The 15,704-nt window shown below is 48.0% G+C and overlaps 1 protein-coding gene across 1 annotated transcript in view; it reads right to left on the bottom strand.

The window, feature by feature from the left end:
* Positions 1–8,040: 8,040 nt before the first annotated feature.
* Positions 8,041–15,704, bottom strand: part of NIM1K (NIM1 serine/threonine protein kinase) — a 77,900-nt gene continuing 70,236 nt past the window's right edge. Inside the window, exons 3-4 of the mRNA XM_070357821.1 lie at positions 11,977–12,245; positions 8,041–8,897 (exon numbers count right to left, since the gene is read on the bottom strand). Coding sequence (XP_070213922.1) covers positions 8,148–8,897; positions 11,977–12,245 — 1,019 coding nt within the window. The 3' untranslated portion in view covers positions 8,041–8,147. The remainder of the gene's footprint in view (positions 8,898–11,976; positions 12,246–15,704) is intronic.

The raw sequence follows: 15,704 nt of genomic DNA, 5'->3' as shown, positions 1-15,704 counted from the left end.
TGAAGATTATGAATACCAAGCCTCAGAAAGTTTATATATTATCAGGGGTCTAGCTTATAACAAAAAATGTACTTTTCATTTTATTTTTTTGTTTTTGCTTTTTTTTTTTTACTTGTTTTTTTTTTTACTTTTCATTTTAAATGTTTAGAAGTGCAAAGCAAAGAATTCACCTTTTCTTTGTCTTATTTCATTACTGTGCAGAGTAATAAAAGTAAAAAATAGAGTAAAAAAATAATGAAAGTTTTGAACTAAAGCTTCCTTTTGTCTCCAGCTGTTTCTGCATGCTATTAAACTAGCACCTCCACTTCATCTTAGCAAAGCCTTGTTGACCTTTGGGGATCTCTGCTCAAGATCTGCTTCCTCCCTGAAGGCTGCCTGGACTACCTGAGTAGTAAGCAGTTCTCACCCTACATATCAGATTTCGTTATTCAAACTTGCCAAGTCCTGAGGCATCTGGCCACTGCCTACTCAGTACTACTAAGGCCTCCTATGTTTTCATTGCCCCTGCCTTCTCTGCTCCTCACATACGCCAAGTTTATTCCACCCTGGGCGTCCCTGATGGCTCAGATGATAAAGAATCTAACTGCAGTGCAGGAGACCTAGGTTCAGTCCCTGGGTCAGGAAGATCCCCTGGAGAAGGGAAGGGCTACCCACTTCAGTATTCTTGCCTGGAGAATTCCGTGGACAGAGGAGCCTGGCAGGCTACAGTCCATGGGGTTGCAAAGAGTTGGATATGACTGAGTGACTAACACTTGCGCTTCACTTACTCCAGCCTTAGAGCCTTCGGTCTGTGGGCCCCACTTCAGGCCTCCTTTGCCCTGCCTTCTACAGCAGTCGCATTTGTGACAGCTATGTCCATGCGGTCTCTGACTGGGATCTCAGAGAATATGATAGTACCTCTTCTGGGATTCCTGCTGCACACCCCTCACTTTGGTCTCACTGTGATATGGGGTCCACACAGAGGTCATTGGAACTCATAATTTCATGGCCCAGAAGTATAGAGAAGTTAAGCTCCCACAGGACCACTCTTGACAGCAGTGGATCCTTACTTGCTGGTCGAGAAATGCTTCTCTGCTTCCCTCGCCTGGGCAGGGAAGCCTTCCAGGCTGGCAGTTCCTCTGCTGAACTACCAGTCGCCTGATAGCTCCGTTGGTAAAGAATCCACCTGCAATGCAGGACACCCTGGTTCAATCCTGGGTCGGAAAGATCCCCTGGAGAAGGGATAGGCTACCTAGAGAATTTGGGGTCCCAAAGAGTCAGACATGACTGAGCGACTTTCACTTCACTTCACTTCAGCCAATTTGGCAATACATCCTTTTATTGGCTTGCCTCTTTTATATTTCATTCCTGCATTGTAGGAACAGTTCCCAAATAAATGACTTACATGGAAGCCTCTGTCTCAGGCTGTTCTTTTGGAGAAGCCAGGCTAATACAGTTGGTACCCAGAACAGCCTGACTCTCAGGATAGATGGTTGGAGCTGGTTTACTGACAGTCATGGCAAAAACCCCACTGCTATTTGCAGTAGGCAGAATGGTTCCCACACCCCAGCCAGAGATCTCTGCCTCTGGGAACCTATGAATATGTGACCTTACATGGTAAAACCAGAAGTGATCAAGGTTGAAGACCTTGTAACGGAGATATCCTAGATTGTCCAGATAGGCCCAACATAATCACAGGGTCCCTTAAAAGCAGAGAACCTTTCTGGGCTGTAGTCTGAATGAGATATGTCTATAAAAGGATAACCAAAGAGATGGCCCATTGCTAACTTTGAAGATGGGGAAAGGAGATCACGAGCCAAGGCATATGGGCCACCTCTGCTGCTGCTGCTGCTGCTGCTGCTAAGTCACTTCAGTCGTGTCCGACTCTGTGCGACCCCGTAGACAGCAGCCCACCAGGCTCCTCTGTCCCTGGGATTCTCCAGGCAAGAACACTGGAGTGGGTTGCCATTTCCTTCTCCAATGCATGAAAGTGAAAAGTGAAAGTGAAGTTGCTCAGTCGTGTCTGACTCGTAGCGACGCCATGGACTGCAGCCTACCAGGCTCCTCTGTCCATGGGGTTTTCCAGGCAAGAATACTGGAGTGGGGTGCCATTGCCTTCGATGAGCCACCTCTAGGAGCAGGTAAGAGCAAGGCAGTGGGTGCTCCCCTGATAAGGAACCAGGCCTGATGCCATTTGGATCTTAACCCCAAGAGACACATGATGGACTTCTGTCTCATGGCACTGTCAATAGAACGCTGATGTGCTGTTGGTAAGCAGGGTGCTGACAACCCTGGCTTGCAGGAGCAGCACGATTCCTGCTGAGCCTGTGGTCTGTAGGTACAGATGGAAGGTGAAATACTGGATCATATGGCACCTGATGGAATGGGGCAATGATAAAGCCTCCGGATTTGGCTAGCTTTTGTTAACTGTTTCAGAAACCTTTTGGGGTTTGTGGGGGGCAATGACAGGTTTAAGTCAACTGTCAGCTCAAGGTTGAGGGCAGGAGGAAATGGTGGGGCAGGATGAGATGGTTGGATGGCATCATTGACTCCATGGACTCGAGTTTGAGCAAGCTCCAGGAAATGGTGAAGGACAGGAAAGACTGGCGTGCTGCAGTCCGTGGGGTCACAAGGAGTCAGACATGACTGAGACTGAACAGTGACAACAATCAGCTCAAGGTATACTGAAAGCCTTTGAAGTGAGAGTTAAGGAGAGCTTCTCTCCTGCAGCAGAGAGAACACTACATAAAACAGGCACCAGGTCTACTGTAAGGCAGGCTAAGCTGCAAAGGAAATGAAATACTCAGTCTTGACCATTCCGTATCAAAGTCGCAGTCTCAATAGCAAGAGCAGGACAAGGCAGGGCAAACAGGGTTCTTCTAGAGCCTGCAATGCTGAAGACCAGGATCCCTCGAGTGTGGGGCTGGTAAGAGCAGCTCGTACTTCCTTTCCTGAAGAGCCTGCCAAGACCACTGGTGAGACCGACACCGAGAATGCTTGACCTCAAGATGTTCTTCCAATACCATTATTCTCCAAACAAGGAACTGGTCCTGTCTCAACATAGTCTGAGCAGAGAAATACAACCTCTGTCAGGGAGAAAGCACCTAGACACTGAGGGGATTACAGAAGCTGGCTAATATGCTACTGTCAGGAACCAGAGGGGAATGTGTGCGAGTGGACCCTGAGGATAGGGAGCTGGGGATGGAGGTTGAGGCAGGATGACGGAGACTATTATCATGGGAGCCTGTCCCCGTGAGGTGAAGGTCACCTGAAGCTGGTCCTGATATCACTGCTGGGATGGCTACTGAGGTTTGGATGTGAGTCTGGCATACCAGTGAGGTGGAGATGGTGGAACTACTGTGCTACACGATTAAGGAAAGGCTCAGAAAGTTCCAAGAGGTGTTGCTGTTAGAATGGATTCATTATGTGAGACTGAAGAACCACCTAAGTTCCCAGGACACTGCCTTCACGCAGGAACAAAGACTGCAGTGGGGAGGAGGGGGGCACCCCAATTCCCACAAGCTCAGTGACGACCGCCCCCCTGCAGGCAGGGATGACAGTAGAAAGTGCTGTCATGAAACAGGGCATGCATGGGATTCCAGAATGGCAGAGGCCATGTACCATTATTTAAATGTCAGAGGCGAGGTTGGCATAGTAAAATGGGCAGTGAGGCTAGAGGGGGAGTCCAGGAGCTTGGTTTGCAGGGCTTTGGGATCAGAGTTCTGAGTGACAATTTGTAGAGTGTTACTTGACTTGTATAACCAAAAAGGAAAGAAAAGAGACAAGCTGTGAGCAGCAGGCTGGTATAGCCTGTCACAATAAGAAAATTATGATTCCAGATCTGAGTTAATTTACAGATCCAGTGCGCAGTGAGGGGGGAGCCAAGATTCCGTGAAGAAAGGCCCTGCTACAAGTGCCTATGATACGCGCACCCAGGATGTTTAAGGCCTGTTGGATAAAAGGTGTGAACTGAAGTGGACACCAGAGAACCCCAAGTACCATTACAGCCCTACATGTAGACAGAGGGGATGGAGACCTGTGGGAACCAGGTGGTGGCTGGAGCTCTGGCCAAAGTCTGTCCCACACTGGGGGTCTCATCTTGGGGTCCTTTCCTTCGTCTCCAAGTACCTATTTGGGATAAACACATTTAGACCCCTGACCTGTGGAATAAGAACCATTTTGAGAGGAGGCACCACATGGAGACCTCTGAAAGTATGTCATCTCCCCAGCCATGTTAATAACTCGTAAGTAACCACATGAGGAAATGCATCCATCAGTGTCACCATGGGAGAATAAAGGACCCAAAGGTAATGGGTTCCATCGTAACTTCGTTAACTTACTTTAATTTACTCATCAGACTCTGAAAGAGAGCAGATGGCTAATGACGGTGGACCGCTGTTAGTCTCAGTTTTCACCGCCATATTGGGTGTGCATTTTACACAAAGACTCTAGCATTGATATGCAGCTATTTGGGGGGAAATTTTCATTTTCATTTTACATCAAAAGGGAGGATTAAAAGCAGTTCACAGGCATACAGAACAGACTTATGGACACCGGGGACAGGGGTTGGGGAGAAGGAGAGGTTAGGACATATGGAGACAGTAACATGGAAACTTACGTTACCATATATAAAATAGATAGCCAATGGGAATTTGCTGTATGACTCAGGGAACTCAAACCAGAGCTCTGTAACAACCTAGAGGGGTGGGATGGGGAGGAGGGTGGGAGGGAGGTTCAGGAGGAAGGGACATGTGTATTCCTAAGGCTGATTTATGTTGATGTTTGGCAGAAACCAACACAATTCTGGAAAGCAATTAACCTTCAATTAAAAAATAAATAAATTTAAAATTAAAAAGCAGTTTACACTTTTCTGGGATAGACAGAAATTCTCACTTATTCTGTTGTCCCGAGGCAATGTGAAATCTCCTGCTCTACGTCACAAGATAGTCTAAAAGGACCTTCATCATCTGGACACTCTGCAGCACTTTATGCTGGTCCATACGACAGCATTCTAGGTGGATGTGGCATCAGAAAGTAACGAGTCCTACAGAGGCCGTACTAAGACGTGTGTGTCAGAGTGTGAGTGATAAGTCCTATGAAAATGCAGGGGCCAGGCCACACTGATGAAGCATGTAGAGGACCAGTGACTTGAGGCACGTCTCTGTATGTTGCACCTTGTACCCTTTATCACTGAGATAGAGACACGGGGTTTAGTAGGCCTCTCTGGGTTTTGGAAACACACGTTGCACCTGGTATATTCCTCCAGCCCATTTATCAGGGCTGCTGGTTTCAGGTGGATGCTACAGAAAAAAGACCTACAGTAGTTTCAGGCTTCACTGCAAATTGCATTGCTACTCTGACTGTCTAAGTGGTGCTTAAGAACACAGTGTGTTCTTTGGCCACCCCTGCAGAAGGTTATAGACAGCCCTGCAGGATCCGGGAGTGAGCCACGCTTTCTGCAACAGAGGTCTTCTCAGGCTCTCGGCATGTTTCTGGGCCCTAGGAGAGACTGAGCACCTGATTATGGGTCACCAAGGGACCAAGCAGATCTCCTCGTGAGCTGAGCATTATCAGATCCACAGAGTCATACATTCGGACAGACAAAGCAACGATTCATCCTCGCAGAGCTGACATCTACACAGGATATAGGTTCACCTTTCCTGTCTTCAGTGAATCCTCCAAGACCATCATACGAGGTCCTAGAGAATACCTGATCCATTGTCATGTATATTACATACCATTGCCTCAAATACCACATCTTTGGTAAAAGCAGTGGGGGCAACGGGCACATGACCATGGGATGTACTTCTCTTATTGAGTACCTCAGCAGTAGAAGCAGCCAGCAGAGACAGAGCGATGGAGCAGCTCAACTAAGACACCAGCCACAGGACAACATCCTGCAGGGTTGGGGTGCTGACCCCCAGGATTCAGTATACATGCTTTAACACTGGCTCATAAATATATGTTCCTTGCTGTTAAAATATACAAGTCTGGGCACCAAAAAGATGGAAGCAGAATTGATTTTTCTTACCATGACAGTCTGATAGCTCAGTTAGTAAAGAATCTGCCTGCAATGCAGGAGACCCTGGTTAGATTCCTGGGTCAGAAGATCCCCTGGAGAAGGGATAGGCTACCCACTCCAGTATTCTTGGATTTCCCTTGTGACTCAGCCGGTAAAGAATCCCCCTGCAATGTTGGAGAACTGGGTTCAATCCCTGGGTTGGGAGAATCCCCTGAAGAAGGGAAAGGCTACCCACTCCAGTATTCTGGCCTGGAGAATTCCAGGGACTGTATGGTCCATGAGGTCGCAAAGAGTCGGAAATGATTCACCGTGACAGTCAAGGACCCTCTTGAAGAATTTGTATTTCCATACTTTGGCCACCTGATGTGAAGAACTGACTCATTGGAAAAGACCCTGATGCTGGGAAAGATTGAAAGCAGGAGGAGAAGGGGAAGACAGAGGATGAGATGGTTGGATGGCATCACCGACTCGATGGACATGAGTTTGAGCAACCTCTGGGAGTTGGTGATGGACAGGGAAGCCTGGCGTTCTGCAGTCCATGGGGTCACAAAGAGTCGGACACGATTGAGTGAATGACATAAACTGACTAAGCAACTAACACTTTCACTTCTGACTCCAAAACTGGGGGCAGGGCCTCATAGTCTGTTTTAACACGCCTTCTGGGTGATTCTGGTGACCTGGAACTTGAGAATCACCCCTGGGACTTATTTGACTAATCCTACTGCATTAAGTCCTTCCAGCTCTCACCCCATGAAGGAGACTGACAGCAATGGATCAGACTTCAATGGAAGAAGAATATGAGGAGGGCTGGGGGTGGGCTGTGTCTGACCACAGATTTCAGATCCTTTCAGCCACACTTCCTTCTCCAGCCACTGAGGCAGCAACCACTGGGGCAAGCTGGTGGCTTCACGCAGGCCCTATTTGACTGCATCTTGTCCCAGGGCCAACTGTGTGTACCTCTTACTTCCTGCCCTGGGGTTGCCCCGGCTCTTAAGGCATGAGAAGCATGGGGAGCCCCCGTGGCCCTCACTCATCACAATCTGGAGGTGCAGGTGGCATCGTAGGGCCCCAGGAGCAGCTGGATAGACACTTTCCCTTTTAGTACCCTGGGCAGACTCCTCAGATGTGTTTCATAAGGCTCCTCAGAGCATCCTACAGGACTGGGTGACAGTCACCTGGAGCACGGGCCACCCTGTAATGATCCTCCCTGCTTCTCTCCTCTACCCTCCTTCCTGCTCTCTAGGATCACTTCCCAAATCAATCACTCTACCTGGAGCCTCTGTCCTAGGCTCTGTTAGAAAAGAACCATGTCTCAAACCCTTCGTTGCTTGATGCTCACAGCTGGCTTTCCAAGTCACTCCTGCTCTCATTCAGATCTCAGATCGTCGGCTACACAAACCAGCCTTCCAAAACATACAAAGTGGCAAGCCTCTAATATCAGATTACTGTATTTGAATTATCTGTGTAGCATCTATTACTATCTGATATTTTAGAAAATGTTGTTGCTGTTGTTGGTACGTTTGTTCAGCACAAGACTATCCCACACAGGAGAGGAAGGACTTGGCCTATTTTTGATTTTGCAGGATCTTAAACTGCCTGGTATATGGTAATGTAACGCAATGTGTCTGCTCAGTCCTGTCTGACTCTTTGCAATCTCATGGACTGCAGCCCCCCAGGCTCCTCTGTCTGTGGGGATCCTCCAAGCAAGTATACTGGAATGGGTTGCCCATTTCCTCCTCCAGGGGATCGTTGGGATTGAGCCCATGTTTCTTGTGTCTCCTGCATTGACAGACAGCTTCTTTACCATTGAGCTAGCTGGGAAATTCATTCAGCAGTGGGGTTCAAACCCACACCTCTAGGGGATACTTGGCCATCCTATTTTGCAGCACCTTAAATCGTGTGTAGCACGTGGTTGGCACTGTAAATATTCCTCGATTAACTGAATGAAGGCTAGAGTTTGAGAATAAGACAAGATTGCAAACCAAGCTAGAATCTGAGCTAACAAACGTTTGGGAGGGGAAGGGGGAAATGCATATCTTAAATTTAAATTTATTTAAAAATTACAAAAAGTCTCCACTCAAGTTGGTGAAAAAAATTTAAAAGCAGCAACAACGATCTTAGTTAATTACCAGCAATCTAATGCAATTTATAAAATTGAACAAAATTTGGATGTGTGTCTTATGCCTCTATAGACACGGGATCCTTTCTTTAGGTCCTTGTCTTTAGGGTCTGGTAGTATCATTATTGGAACACTTTCCAAAGCCTTTTTCTTTTGGACTCTATGCAGAATAATTCGATAGACCCCTGTGATGGAGCTTCGGGCATCTCTCCCTTGGTTATTGCGAATGTGCTCTTCTGTAATGCCCAAGTGTTCTAAAGTGCTTTTGACCTCATTTTCTTCTTCTTTGAGGCTGCTGGTCTCTGACAAATGTTTGGGATCTAGCTGGAAAGGCTCCAAAGGGGTGGGATATGGCACCCCCTGCATCCACTCATTGTTCATGATGGAGTCGATTCCGTACCTCTCGGCGGGTACTGGCTGGAGGACTCCCCGGATGAGGCGGAGGCAGGGCTCCGACACGTGTGGAGGCACGCTGTAGGTGCCTTCCAGGATGCTCTTCTTCAGTTTGGCCACGGTCTCTGCCCGAAATGGCATGGTGCCAGTCACCATGAAGTAGAGAAGCACCCCCAAGGCCCAGATGTCCACGTAAACGCCGACGTAGTGCTCATCTCGAAAAAGTTCAGGCGCCGCGTAGGGTGGAGACCCACAGAAAGTGTTCAGCATTTCACCTTTTTTACTGACTGTACTGAATCCAAAGTCGCCCACCTTCACACAAGTATTATTGGTATAGAACACATTTTCTGCTTTCAGATCTCTGTGAATAATTTGGTTTTCATGCTGTGGAAAAAGACAAAGGAGGGAAAGTCATTCTCAAAGTAAAAGCCAACATTAAAGATGCAGCAGTTGCTCTGAAACAGTGAGGTGATGTTGGTGTAACAACAGAAATTCAATGGAAATCAACTTAAGTCATATCAGATCTCAGACCTTGCAAGCTGCCCTGGCATAACCTTTAGCCAAATGTAACACCTGTACCCTCCAAGCAGACCAAAGGTTCTTTTCTGTGGAGTCAAAGCTGGAGTCTGTCCCTGACGTGGACTTAGGAATTAGTGCCAAAAGTAAGGCCTAAATGGGCTTCCCTCCTAGCTCAGTTGGTAAAGAATCTGCCTGCAATGCAGGAGATCTGGGTTCAATTCCTGGGTCAGGAAGATCCCCCGGAGAAGGAAATGGCAACCCACTTCAGTATTCTTGCCTGAAGAGTCTCATGTACAGAGGAGTCTAGCAGGCTACAGTCCATGGGGTCACAAGAATTGGACAAGACTTAGTGACTAAAGAGAGAGAGAACGAGAAAGACCTAGATCTTGTGAAACACAATGAGACAGTTAATCCTTCACCTCTGAGACCATATGCGGGTTTTCCTGGCTGAGCAATCTCTCGACTAGGGCCAACCTCAAGAAGAAAAAGAGCCCTCCTCCGACCCCCTACCCCTGCTCCTTTGGATGGGCTCCTGTAACTTTATACAATGCAGTAGAAGGGAACAATTTATAGTGGACAAGTTTCTGGCAGCAGATCCCATCCCACCCTTGCATTCTGGATCCAGACAAGCTTGAAGACTCTTGACCAGTTTAATGCCAAGGGCACTTGGGAAATGGTTTAATGCTACTTTTCCAGATGGACCTTCCGGGGTAAGAATCCAAGCTTCGGAGCCTGACATTTTTATTAGTTCTAGGTTCAACTATGCCAGTTGTGTATGTGAATGTCAGCTTCCTTCTTTGTAAAACAGAACACTGAGAACCACCTCCTAAGGCTCTTGTATGGGCTTCCCTGGTAGCTCAAATGGTAGAGTCTGCCAGCAATGCAGGAGACCCCGGTTCAATCCCTGGGTCAGGAAGATCCCCTGGAGAAGGAAATGGCAACCCACTCCAGTATTCTTGTCTGGAAAAATCTCATGGACTGAGGAGCCTGGTGGGTTACACCCCATGGGATGGCAAAGAGTCGTACAAGACTGAGCAACTAACACACACACAAAGCTCTTGTGAGAACTGAACGTGATGCTGTATCTGCAGTGTTCAGCATGGTCCTGGCATACAGGAAGCAAACCCAATAAAATCCAGATCTATGCCTGTCATCCTCTCTTTTTGGAGACCTGAGAGCTGGAGAAAGTCATGGTATAGAGCCTCAGAGGACTCAGTCTGCATTCTCGACTGCTGGATCCTCTCTGCTCTCCTGCCAGATCTCTTTTCTGAGTAGAATGTGGAAGACTCTGACCATCTGCTCCACTGCTTGGTATTTGTTGTTCAGTCGCTCAGTTATATCCGACTCTTCGTGACTCCATGGACTGCAGCAGTACAGGTTTCCCCGTCCTTCACTATCTCCCAGAGTTTGTTCAAACTCATGTCTGCTGAGTCGGTGATACCATCCAACCATTTCGTCATCTGTTGTCCCGTTCTCCTGCCCTCAAACTTTCCCAGCATCAAGGTGTTTTGCAATGAGTTGGCTGTTCGCGTCAGGTGGCCAAAGTATTGGAGCTTCACCATTGTGCGTGGTATAGGTCTGGCTTAGTTCTCGGCCTGGGGAAAGTCCACCCCAGCACAGAGTCACTTAGGTGACAATCGGTGGTACCACAGCCACCACTATCAGGCTTAGGTTCTCCCTTGCTCACTTCTTTTTCTTCCCCCTCTCCCTCTCAAATGTGATCTTGGGGTCCCTAGGGCACTAATACCCTGCTAATAATTTGGCCAGGAGCTCACTGATTCCAGTTCTTATCTCACGACATCCAAGAAGAGGAGCAAAAGATACAGCTTCTCAGCTAACACAGATCCCAGAAAAGTGTCTCTTCCTGCCAGTTACTTTGAGGGCTGGGCAAAGAGGGTGGCCAAAACTTCTGCACTAACAGAGTAGTACAAGTGGTGGTCAGGACTGCAAGTCTGATTCCTCCTGTGTGCCCAGTAATATGGCTGTTGATAGAGGACACAGGAGAATCAGGGGGAGTGTGCTTACGGAAACCAGATTTATTTAAAGAAATAATCAGAGAACTAAAATCAGAAAGACACAAGCAAGTGTTAGTGTGCTGAGCACAGAGGCAGAAGAACTAGAAGAGTTCACCAAAGGCATGAAGATCAGTGCGGGCTGAGCCCAGACTGAAGAAAGCTTCACAGAGACAAGCTGAGCTGGGTCATGAAGTGTGGATGAGATCGGGACTGTGAGGCGTGATAAGCGGGGAGAGGGCATCCTAGACACAGAAGGAAGGCAAGGCCAAGAAGCAGCGAGAAGCCAGCTCTCTGAGTACCAGAAGACGGGGTTGGAGGAATGGGTGTGGCCAGGGAATGGGTATCGGTCGTCTGGCTGCTCAGAGTGACTCCTCCAACTTCCGCAGAAGCCAGGAGGCTACAAATGTAACTGAGACCCCTGGGCATCGCTTTGGAGGTCAGGAGCACAATCCCAGCCAGACATCTGACTCTCACGGAAGGGACTGCTATCTGCCCTTATAAAGGACTGAAGCCCTCGGGGATGCTTAGATCAGGGGGCCCTGACTCCCAGTATTGGCCCATGGCCTGTTAGGAACCAGGCTGCACAGCAGGAAGTGAGTGGCGGGTAATAAAGTGAAGCTTCACCTGTGTTTACAGCTGCTCCCTGTCACTCGCGTTACTGCCTGAGCTCTGCCAAGGGTATTAGATACTCAAAAGAGTTCGAAACCTACTGTGATCGGTGCATGGGAGGGATCTAGGTTGCAAGCTCCTTATGAGAACCATCCTGAAACCACCCCCTGCCCTGGTCCATGGAAAACTTGTCTTTCACAAAACTAGTCCCCAGTGCCCAAAAGTTTGAAGACTGCTGGCTTAGACAACGGTAAACTAAAGCTCCATGCTTCCATTGTGGGGGGAATGGGAGCTAGATCCTCCCTCCTCACCCTGCTCACCATGTGCTTCACGGCAGACACAATCTGGGAGAAGATGAGCTTGCTTTCTGGTTCTGAGAACTTCCCTTCCGTGCTGATCTTCCCAAAGAGCTCCCCTCCCCCTGCATACTCCATCACCAGGTGGAGCTTGGATAGAGTCTCCACGACCTCATAAAGGCGGATGATGTTGGGATGGTGCAGTTTTTCCATGCTGGAGATTTCACGGGATAGCAGCCTTTGAGTTTTCTGGTCTAACTTGGTCTTATCCAGGATCTTAATAGCCACTTTTTCTGGAAAAAAAGAAAAAAAGTCAAAGGATGTGCCTGAGTTCATAGCTGCTTAGAACTGGAAGGAACCTAGTCCCTTTATTTTTATTTTAATAGACAAAGAGGTTAAGTGGCTGTTTATAGCTCAGAGAGCTCCTAGCAATTTCCGAGTTCAACATCAGTGCTGGTCCCTGGGATCAGTATGACTCTACCATGTATAGGTTTTAATGCCAACTTCTGCCTCCCCAGGAGGTTTCAGTTTGGTGAGGTTTATCCAGTTTTCTGGATAAAGCACTTCTACGTAGCCAACAGAGACTCTCTTGATCAGGTCCAAGCCACCCCTTCAGCCTCATTGTCCATCATTCCTGTCCATGGTCCCCACCTCCCCATGTACCCTTCAGTTCGTTACAGGATGCTTTGCAGTTCACTGAAAAGGTCTTTTACATTCACACCTGAGATCTCTTCTCTACCTGCGTCTACCAGGACTATTTCTCTATCTGGCTCATCACTCCTTCCCTATCTTTACTTGGTTAATGACAGATGATTCTTCACGGCCAGCCTCAGAAACAACCTCTTCCAGGAAGCCTTCTATGACACCTGTCCCCGGAAGATGACATCCAATTTCTGTGTATTCTCTATACAATAATCTCAGCACCCTGCCCTGAAAATGATGACTCCTTACTCGTTTCTTCCTCCTACCCTCTTCCTGCCTGGGCTGCATTCTGATTTGACGTTGTCAGTGCCTGGCACACCATGTACCAGCATGGAACGCATCAGTGCTCAGTGTGGGTGAAGTGTTAGAGAGCCATGAGGAGATGGGCACTGCAAGGTACCACTGGTGGGAGGACTAGTTGGTAAGATGGTTCTGGATTGTAGTTTGGTTTTACATCTTGAGAGCCTTAAAAATGGTCGAATACTTTACCCAGACTTTTTCCATTTTGGCAGTTAATCTTAAATAATCTGATGCATATACAAGCTTGCTTGTGTAAGAAGACTTCGGTGATACAGAGAACAGCTTAGGAGTCTAGCGAGAGATATAGTTAAAATAAAATGTGGTTCACCTATCTCCACAATGGTACAGAGCTATCAAAATGGTATGTGCAGTGATTAAAATAATGATCTTGATCTTTATTGATAGACATGGAAAGATATTCAATATAGAACATGTGAGGGAACTTCCCTGGTGGTTCAGTGGTTAAAAATTCGCCTGCCAATGCAGGGTACATGGGTAGGCTCCCTGGTCCTGGAAGATCCCACACGCTGCAGGACAACTAGACCCATGAGCCAAACTACCGAACCCCACACTCTAGAGCCTGTGCTCTGCAACAAGAGAAGCCACTGCAATGAGACGCCCGTGCAGTGCAGCTACAGAAAGCCTGCATGAGGCAACAAAGACTCCACGCAACCAATAAATAAATAAACATTAAAAACAAAGAACATGAGGAAAAACACAAATATGCATTTGCATAGGAAAAAAATCTGGCAAGATAATACACCAAATGCTTAGAATAGTTATATTATTAATAGGGGGATCACGGATGGTTTTCCTTTTTTAATTTTCCTACAATTAATTATACAATTAACATCAATGAATTACGTATTAAAAATGGTTAATGTTTGAAAATGAATGAATCTCTACTAAAAACTGACACTTCATGTTTTTGCTCAAACTGGACCAGACTTTGATAATTTTCCAGGCAAGAAAACTTCTGAGAACACAGGATGGCAAGGCTCCTATTTGACCTACTTGAAAAACAACTGCTTTGAAGAACTTTGGCACAGTGTGTGTCCTCAATCCCTTAGTCGTGTCCCGCTCTTTGTGACCCCCATGGACTGTAGCCCGCCAGGCTCCTCTGTCCATGGAATTCTCCAGGCAAGAATACTGGAGTGGGTTGCTATTTCCTTCTCCAGAGGATCTTCCCAACCCAGAGATCGAACCCAGGTCTCCTGCATTGCAGGTGGACTCTGAGCCACTAGGGAAGCCCAAGAATACTGGCGTGGGTAACTTATCCCTTCTCCGTGGGATCTTCCCAACCCAGGAATCAAATCGGGGTCTCCTGCTTTGCAGGAGGATTCTTTACCAGCTGAGCTACCAGCTGAGCTTCTATTTACAGGCGTGAAAATAGAAGCAGCTAGTTTAAAGTAAGAGTGTCAGTGGTTTTGTTAAAGTAGGTCATAGGTCTCCCAGAAGACAGCGGCAGGATTTCCCGGTGCCTGATGTGACCACGCTGGCTCAGGGTGTCCGCAATATCGCAACATCGTGGGGGAGGCTCTACCGAGCGGAACCCTGGGGGCTTCCGCGCCCTCCCTCCGCAGGCCATGCTCCAGGCAGAGGGACGGACAGCCCCGGCTATCCCCCCGGGGTACGGGGGGTGGGATAAGGTGGGGTAGGGGTCCCCTCTCTCGTCGTGGCTTTCCTACTCTTCAGTCTTTGGGATTAAGAATCCGGGCAGCTGTTCACCTGAAACAGAAACTTTGGTTTTGCGTAGCCCGTTAGGCGAGCTGTTATTTTATTTATTTATTATTATTATTATTTTTTTTTTATAATTCTCACAGCACACAATTCACCCATAGTGTGCAGTTCCATGGTTTTTTAGTACACTTGGAATTGTAAAGCCATCCCCACAATGCAGGAGACCTGGTTTGATCCCTGGGTCGGGCAGATCACCTGGAGGTAGGGCGCGAGCTGTTGTTTTTAAGAGCGAGAATAGTGAATTCCGTCCTTCAGTCTGGCAGCTTGCCGGTAGGAGAGGCCGCCTCTCCTCCGCCCGGTCCTCCCAGCGCCCGCCCGGCTTCAGTTCAGGTGCGGGTCCTCCTCTGTCTCCCGCTCCCGCCCGGGAGCGGCACGCTCGCTCCTCGCACTGCGTGCAGGTCAGGCGCTGTCTCAAACCGCCCTTTAAACACCATCCTAGTTTTGGTTTTTCAGTTGTATACCTGAGTGGTTGTGAGCAGAGGCTGCCCTCCCAGGGCCGGGGTCAGAGTCAGGCAAGAGAGGAGCTGTGAGGGGAAGCCCTTCCTGAAATTCTACACCCTATGAAATGGCAACCCACTCCAGTGTTCTTGCCTGGAGAATCCCAGGGATGGCGGAGCCTGGTGGGCTGCCGTCTATGGGGTCGCACAGAGTCGGACACGACTGAAGCGACTTAGCAGCAGCAGCAGTATGCCTGCTCACTCTAGTCCCAACCTGCTTCCTCCACCATGCCTCCTCTAACACTAATGAATAATCATAGAAAACATTTAAAAATCCCTGGTGTTCTGGATTGCCACTAAGTGGTAGAAATCGCAGTTCCATGAAGAACTAGGTCTCTAAGTCCACTCCTTCAACAAATGTTCAGGCAGTACCTACTGTGTTCCAGATGGTGAAGAAGACAGACATATGAGACAGAGGGTTTGAGAAAAACCTTATTACACTGTGGCATGTGTTAGGAAGGGGTGCAGATGGGAGAACAGACAGCTCCCCATTAAGAAGTGACACACCCTGTG

This window comes from Bos mutus, chromosome 20 (genome assembly GCF_027580195.1).
Source record: "Bos mutus isolate GX-2022 chromosome 20, NWIPB_WYAK_1.1, whole genome shotgun sequence".
Taxonomy (NCBI): Eukaryota; Metazoa; Chordata; class Mammalia; order Artiodactyla; family Bovidae; genus Bos; species Bos mutus.
Note: the sequence above shows the minus strand (reverse complement) of the source record. Positions and strands in the feature narration are given on the sequence as shown.